The sequence below is a fragment of the Triticum aestivum genome, chromosome 4B, assembly GCF_018294505.1.
Source record: "Triticum aestivum cultivar Chinese Spring chromosome 4B, IWGSC CS RefSeq v2.1, whole genome shotgun sequence".
Taxonomy (NCBI): domain Eukaryota; kingdom Viridiplantae; phylum Streptophyta; class Magnoliopsida; order Poales; family Poaceae; genus Triticum; species Triticum aestivum.
In genome coordinates this window covers 86350615-86357836 of record NC_057804.1, presented here as the reverse complement: position 1 = coordinate 86357836, position 7222 = coordinate 86350615, and the positions used below count along the sequence as shown (strand labels likewise).

At 38.6% G+C, this 7222-nt stretch overlaps 1 protein-coding gene across 2 annotated transcripts in view; it reads right to left on the bottom strand.

Annotated features, from left to right (window-relative positions):
* Window positions 1-3113: 3113 nt before the first annotated feature.
* The window catches only part of LOC123091179 (uncharacterized), a 5765-nt gene continuing 1656 nt past the window's right edge, over window positions 3114-7222 (bottom strand). The window contains exons 4-7 of one of the 2 annotated variants that reach the window (XM_044512611.1): window positions 6538-6648; window positions 5313-5462; window positions 5058-5160; window positions 3114-3444 (exon numbers count right to left, since the gene is read on the bottom strand). In XM_044512611.1, coding sequence (XP_044368546.1) covers window position 3444; window positions 5058-5160; window positions 5313-5462; window positions 6538-6648 — 365 coding nt within the window. In that variant the 3' untranslated portion in view covers window positions 3114-3443. Of the gene's footprint in view, window positions 5161-5312; window positions 5463-6537; window positions 6649-7222 lie in introns of both variants that reach the window. The other variant, XR_006442945.1, reaches the window with a different exon arrangement.

Below are 7222 nucleotides of genomic sequence, written 5' to 3'. Positions count from 1 at the left end.
CTCCTCCAGCCTCCACCTGCGACTGTTCATCCACGGGCTCCTGTTCATCCAGCCTCCACCGTGCGCTCCTCCACCGGCTATTGTTCAACCACCCCTTTCCACGGGCTCCTGTTAAACCACCCCTCCACAGGCTACTGTTCATCCACCCCTCCACCGTCTACTGTTCATCTAGCCCTCCATGGGATCTACATGATAGATTGTAAAGACAATTTTAGACTAAGTTCATGACAATTAAGTTCATCTAATCAAATTATTTAATGAATTTCCACTCTGATATGACCATATGTAAAACAACAATGCATGTTGCTTATACGGTAGTTGACGCTGTTGTAGTTGAAGAAGACAAGGATGATACGGCCGCTGTGACAGTTCATGTCGACGGTGTACATGTTGCAAGGGTTTTGCTTAAGTCTTGGCCGAAGTACCAAGGAGTGCTTTCATATTTGCATGCATCGGGCAATCAAACAGGTGGCATGCATGCCAGTAGGTCCAGCCAAAAATCAATTAGATGCTACCATGTTTTGTACCACGTACATGTGCATGAGTCTGTTTCAGATTTAAAAGGAATACATCACGTTGGTTATTTCTTTGGGAGACTATGGCCACCGGACCAATCAAGCATTGGACCCAGCAAGAAGTTTCTCACGTTGAAGTGATGGTGTTTAAAGGAATCAGGATGGGGGCCACCAGCTAGCAAAATCAAATTAACTAGCGTTCTTCAAGTAGGAGATATAAACTTTATTTTTAGCAGGTGTTTTTGGTGCATGCCGAGATGTAAAAGGCAATTTAGTTTAAACCAAATAAGTGTCCAGAATTCTTGGGAAAGCTCGTGTGCGTTAATCCTTGTTAGTTGGGTCAGCTATACTAGTAGTACTAGTATACATAGGCATAGTACGGCCATGTAAAAGCATGTTATATTTTTATGAATAGACATGATGTGTTTTTAGGCTAAATACCCGTATCGAGTTTTGGGGGAAGCTGTCTAAAAATCCCTAAGTTTTGGAGGAAGCTTTAGAAAAACTCTATGTTGGGATTTCTATGTGAGAAAACTGTTTTGCGTGTGGCTACCGTCGTCGAGATTGATTTTCTCGTGCTGAGCCGCAAGGTTCAAACCCTTTATTTCGTGTACATCACGTGTGTGGGCGAGAGGTTGGTACTATTGGTGGTGGAGTGTCGTGAAAGATCGGGCCGTAACAACAGATCGGATCTCGCCTACGAGGTTCGGTTTATATCAGGTGGTATTCAGAGCATCAGGTTGTTCACGACACTATGGAGAAGATGGAAAGTGCATCGTTATTCAGTAAGTGAAGCTATGGATTTCAGTTGGAGGAGGAAGGTTGTTGGACTGGGCTTTTTCACGGCAGCGTGGTGGTGAGAGAAAGATCATGTGCCATGACCATCGATCACATGAATTTGATCAACGCTGCAAGCATCAAGATGGTGGAGAAGTTGGATCTACCGATGCCACCACGAGCATGACCGTACTTGTTTCATTGGGGTCATGAAGAGCTCACCGTGACGCACCAAATCAAGGTATCGTTTTTGTTGAGAAATTATTTTTGCGAGGTTTTATGCGACGTGATTTCGACACCTGTGATTTCATGTCACTTGTTATTGGGCGGGCCATGGTATAAAGAGCATGATGTTACGTATGATTGCAAAACACATAGATATACTGTCAAGAAGGGTAAGAAGTGTAGCCTCGTGCCAATGGGTGAGGAACGCTATATTTCTTGGAGGAAAGAACATCTTGAGAAGATAAAAGAGCAGGAAGAAGAAGAGAATAAGGTCGAAGTTGCTAAAAATTTTGCGGTTCTTATTCAATCAAGTGAGGAAGAGGTCACCTCAAAACCGAGGACGGTTTTGCTTCAAGGGGGAGAGAATGATATGACCATATGTAAAACAACAATTCATGCTGCTTATATGGCGGCTGACGCTGTTGTAGTTGAAGAAAAGAAGACAAGGATGATATGACCGTTGTGACAGTTCATGTCGACGGTGTACATGTTGCAAGGGTTTTGCTTAAGTCTTGGCCGAAGTACCAAGGAGTGCTTTCATTTTTGCATGCATCGGGCAATCAAACAGGTGGCATGCATGCCAGTAGGTCGAGCGAAAAATCAATTAGATGCTACCATGTTTTGTACCACGTACATGTGCATGAGTCTGTTTCAGATTTAAAAGGAGTACATCACGTTGGTTATTTATTTGTGGGACTACGGCCACCGGACCAATCAAGCATTGGACCCAGCAAGAAGTTTCTCATGTTGAAGCGATGGTATTTAAAGGAATCAGGATGGGGGCCACCAGCTAGCAAAATCAAATTAACTAGCATTCAAGTAGGAGATATAAACTTTATTTTTAGCAGGTCTTTTTGGTGCATGCCAAGATGTAAAAGGCAATTTAGTTTAAACCAAATAAGAGTCCAAAATTCTTGGGAAAGCTCATGTGCGTTAATCCTTGTTAGTTGGGTCAGCTATACTAGTAGTACTAGTATAAACTAGTGGAGCCGTTGCGCCAAATGGCGCAAAGACCCACTGAAGCCATGTACACATTGAAAAGAAAATCCATGATTTAGTTGATTTAGTCGTGGGCAAGCACATATGGAAACAAATTTAACGCTCGTTCTACCAAATGAGGCAAAGTCCTATTTGAAATCATGAGTGCTTTAAAAATGTTCTACTTGTTGATAAAATTAGGATTTAGCAACCACATGGGATGCCAATGCCACAATCATATTTCAAACCCGAAGTGTTTTGAAAATGTTTGTCTTTGTCGATAAAATTGAGTTTTCTGAACCACTGAAGTACTAATTCAAACCCTTTAAAAAACCCTTAGATGCCGAATGACGCAAAAAGTTCCAATTTAGACCAAGAATTAGCTAACATGTTTCACGTTTATCCTTTACATATAAGTGTTAGATACACTTTCATTGCACATACAAATTTTCAAGCTTACTAACAACAATATATTCAAAAGAAATAACTTGATAGGAAATTATGTCTATTGCTAAACCACAACGACAACATTAATATAATTTATATGACTAAGTCATACTTCCATAATACAAAATCAAGTAACTTGTTATGAAATTATGCATACCGCTAAATCACAACTTGACAACAATAATGTAAATATATATATATATATGACTAAGTCGTACTTACATAATACAAAATCAAGTAACTTGATAGGACATTATGCCTATTGCTGAACAACAACTTGACAACATTAATGTAATATATATGACCAAGTCATACTTCCATAATACGAAGTAACATGGATTCCACAAAAAGGTTTAGCTTCAGAGCAGAATACTGATCTATCTTTGTCTTTGTATCTTTTTTCTTCTCCGAACTTGACTGTGATGCCTTTCTCTTATTCATTCTTGACCAACAATTCTCAAACCATCATATTTACCTTTTTATTCCATAAGAAATCTGCAATCTTCACCCATATCGTCAGCAAGTTTATGAGGGAAAGAAAGCACAATAACTGGATTGTTGCTTGTTCAATTTCAAGTTAGCATTTCTAGACTATTATGGTAATTAAAGCTCATATATGCTTCCAAAAGCAAAGCTAAGAATGACATACACAGTACTGTAACAGGGAAAGTAGGAAAATTAAAATATATACTCTGAAACATATTGCAGAAAGAGAAGCGTGAAGCACACTTCCTAGAAATTTGAACACAAGTGAACATTCATTTTTGTTGAGCCTACTATTTATCTATGGAGGAGCATGGATAAGAAAAGACATAAATTTAGAAAATATATGCAAATTCACATATATTTTCTAAAATACAATGGAAATGTGTTGGTCCACTGGTCTATCAGGACAGTTTATTCTCATATTCCAGGGAATATGAAATTCATACAAAAATAAAACACGTGACATAGGTGGGGAACGTCTTTAAGGCAAAACAAGTAACTAATCAAGAAAGAAGTTTGCTCATTCAATTTTTCTGCAGTAAACATTGCGATGGCACACAACGGCAAGGCAACAAATTGGAAATTTAACAGCTCCACGCGATTTGAGTAGTCCAAACAGAACCTTCGCATATGTACATAGGTAGCCATATGGAGCATAACCATATGTAAAAAGGCAATCCTAGGAACACTTCGTTTCAAAAAAGCGAGTCAGGCAGCTAATAGTTTGGATAATAAAACCTCTATAGATAGTAGAAAACAACTTCCAACAATTCAACTGTACAGACTAAAAAGTTCACCGGGAAATGAGAAGAGCCGGCAAAATATATTAAGTTACAGAAGAAGCATCTGAAATACAATAGTGGCTAGTTTGGCATGAAACCTGCATATATTCGAGTGCAATTCACATCCTTTAGGCCATCGTTCTCACGCACTTTTACCAAGTACTCCCTCCGTCCGGAAAAACTTGTCTCAAGCTTATCTTTCAAATGGATGTATCTAGCACTTACTTGGTGCTAGATACATGTATTTGAGGGACAAGTTTTTTCAGACGGAGGGAGCAAGTAGAAAGCATATACAGAGTATGAAAAGGTGATACAGATTACACAACAAATAGTAGTTTCAGAGATTTAGAAGGCCGTCCAGTTTTGCATAGTATGTAAATGGGATCAGTATGCTTTCACCTATGTAGAACTGGACGGCGTACTACTTATTTCAGAGTCAACACATATTTCGATATCTAAAAGAAACCTGACATGAATCATCTGCTACTCTAGAAATCAAATTTATCATGGCTAACCAACATGGAATGATAGAAGAATAACAAACCATCACTAACGTGTGGCATCTGAATTTCTGGCTAAACTAACGTGTAAATATTTGGCAGATATAGACTATAGTGCCAACCATAAAGTGTTATTGCAAAAGCAAGGAAGGTTATTGTAGCTAGATAAATGACTCGCTTCAAGTAGACTGCCAAATTTTTATTAGAAAGTGCATGCCTACTGATAGAACATCTCGGTGAATCACAGTGAGAATGGAAGGCCTTGAGAAATGCAAAAAGGCAAGATAAAATTCAGACATTGGCATACAGAGAAACTAATAGGAAAACATGCACCGTCAATCACACACCATAAGGTCAGCTGCTGGACAGTAGCTGAGCTGCAGTAGATGGTTACCAAGAAATGAACAGAGGGGCAATCTCTACAAAATAACCATGAGAGCACCAAACTATCTGCAAACATGAAGACCCTTGCTTGGATTAGACAGGACGACTACTCCATGATAATCAAAACAAAAAGATGGGATTTAAATTTATAGAGCAATGCTAGGAAGATATTGTCTTGAAGAAAGGAAGGTAAGAAAACAATAAAGCAAGTGATGAACCTGCAAAAATATCCTCCAAGTTTTGCTTGAAAATCCATCGAATATATCCTTGATCGCATATTTGTCTCTGTCGAGGTAGTGACTCTACGGGAAGGTTATCCAGAAAACAGAGTAAAGTTGTTTTTCCTTTTTGAGAGCTCGATAGCAAACCTGCAATGCATAAAAAAGGGATTAGAATTGATAAGAAAAGAAATCCCTGCTATTTTATCGACGAAGAACATACTTCCATCAACAAAAATGAAAAAACATTGAAATTTGATGGTGTAAGGAACCTGCAGTGATATACTGAGCCATAAACTACTTTGCAATGATACATTGAACCATAAACCTGAGGCTCTACTTTGATGCTAATAAATTTATAACTGGGGAAGTAGGAAAATTAAATCATATACTCTAAAACATATTGCAGAAACAGAAGCGTGATGCACACTTCCTTGAAATTTGAACACAAATGAACATTCATTTCAGTTAACACTACTATTTATCTACGGGGGAGCATGGATAAGAAAAGAAAAAAAAAACAGAAAATGTATGCAAATTCACATATACTTTTCAAAAGTCCCATGGAAATGTGTTGGTCCGCTGGTCTATCAGGACGATGTATTCTCATATTCTAGGGAATATGAAATTCATACAAAAAGAAAACATGGGACATAGATGGGGAATGTCTTTGAGGAAAAGCAAGTAAATAATCAAGAAAGAAGCTCGCTCATTCCATTTTCCTGGAGTAAACATTGCGAAGTACCCAGCTATTGAAGTTCCCAGCTAGTACTTAGCATTTGACAATAGGACAGATTATTACCAGACTATACAAGCACCAACTTACATGTATGAGGCTCTATTAAGTAAACATGATTGAAGGGTGAAATATCAACAGATGAAGCACCGACTTACATGTATGAGGCTCTATTAAGTAAACATGATTGAAGGGTGAAATTATCAACAGATCAAGCAGATCGAATCTCCAAAATAAATAGTTGAATAAACATGACCTGAATTTACAATTCAGAATGTTCGGCGTCTCACTATATGGTAAGCAGAGTATTTACTTTCGATCTTTTCATGATCACAGGCGCAAGGACTGTACACACAATTGGTTCCGACATTAGCTCTTTGCAGCATACTGGTACACAAATTACGTAACTAAAACATCAATAGTTCTGTGTAATCCCAATGTAGAGATGAAAAACTGAACCACCATGACAGTACGTAGGAAAGAGCAAACCTTGAGCAGGAGAACAAAGAAACAACATCGCTGCATGATCGTCTGTCCCCATCTCATCTCCACCACACTTCCTCTCTGCGGCCCGATTGACAGCGTCGGATTCAGAAAGTTCTGTGATCACAAGATTCACAATAGATCAAAGTACATCTAAGAATACATACAGCATATAGAGGCGTTTAGGCTACACAATTCTTGCATAGATGGGTAGGGAAGAGAGAGAAATAGATCATGAGCGGAGGGGAAAGAAGGACTGAGGAAGCTCATCCTGATATGCGCCCTATACAGAAACAATGCAACCTACACACGCACAAGGCATTGTTGCATCTTAACAAGGACTGTCATGATATAGAGATGAGCAAACATCATTTAGTTTTCCAGCGATCAAATAAGCTTGTACATAAAAGGAGTTTTATATTTAAAATAAAAGGCTGCCGTATATGATCGTAAACATGACAATCTGAATTAAATGCATAATGCATTTGTGCAGTTTAAAAGGACTAGTAGCTTCCCCAATTTCGCTGGTCAATGCACCAAAACCTGGACACATTAACTCTTCGTCTATGAATGAGAACAACAATCTTAAGCAGTGAACTCAACGACCCACGTATTGTTCCTCCGACCTACAACAGCAAGCTAAATAACACCTAGGTCATCTCATCACAAAAGAATGTAAATCATCACTCCA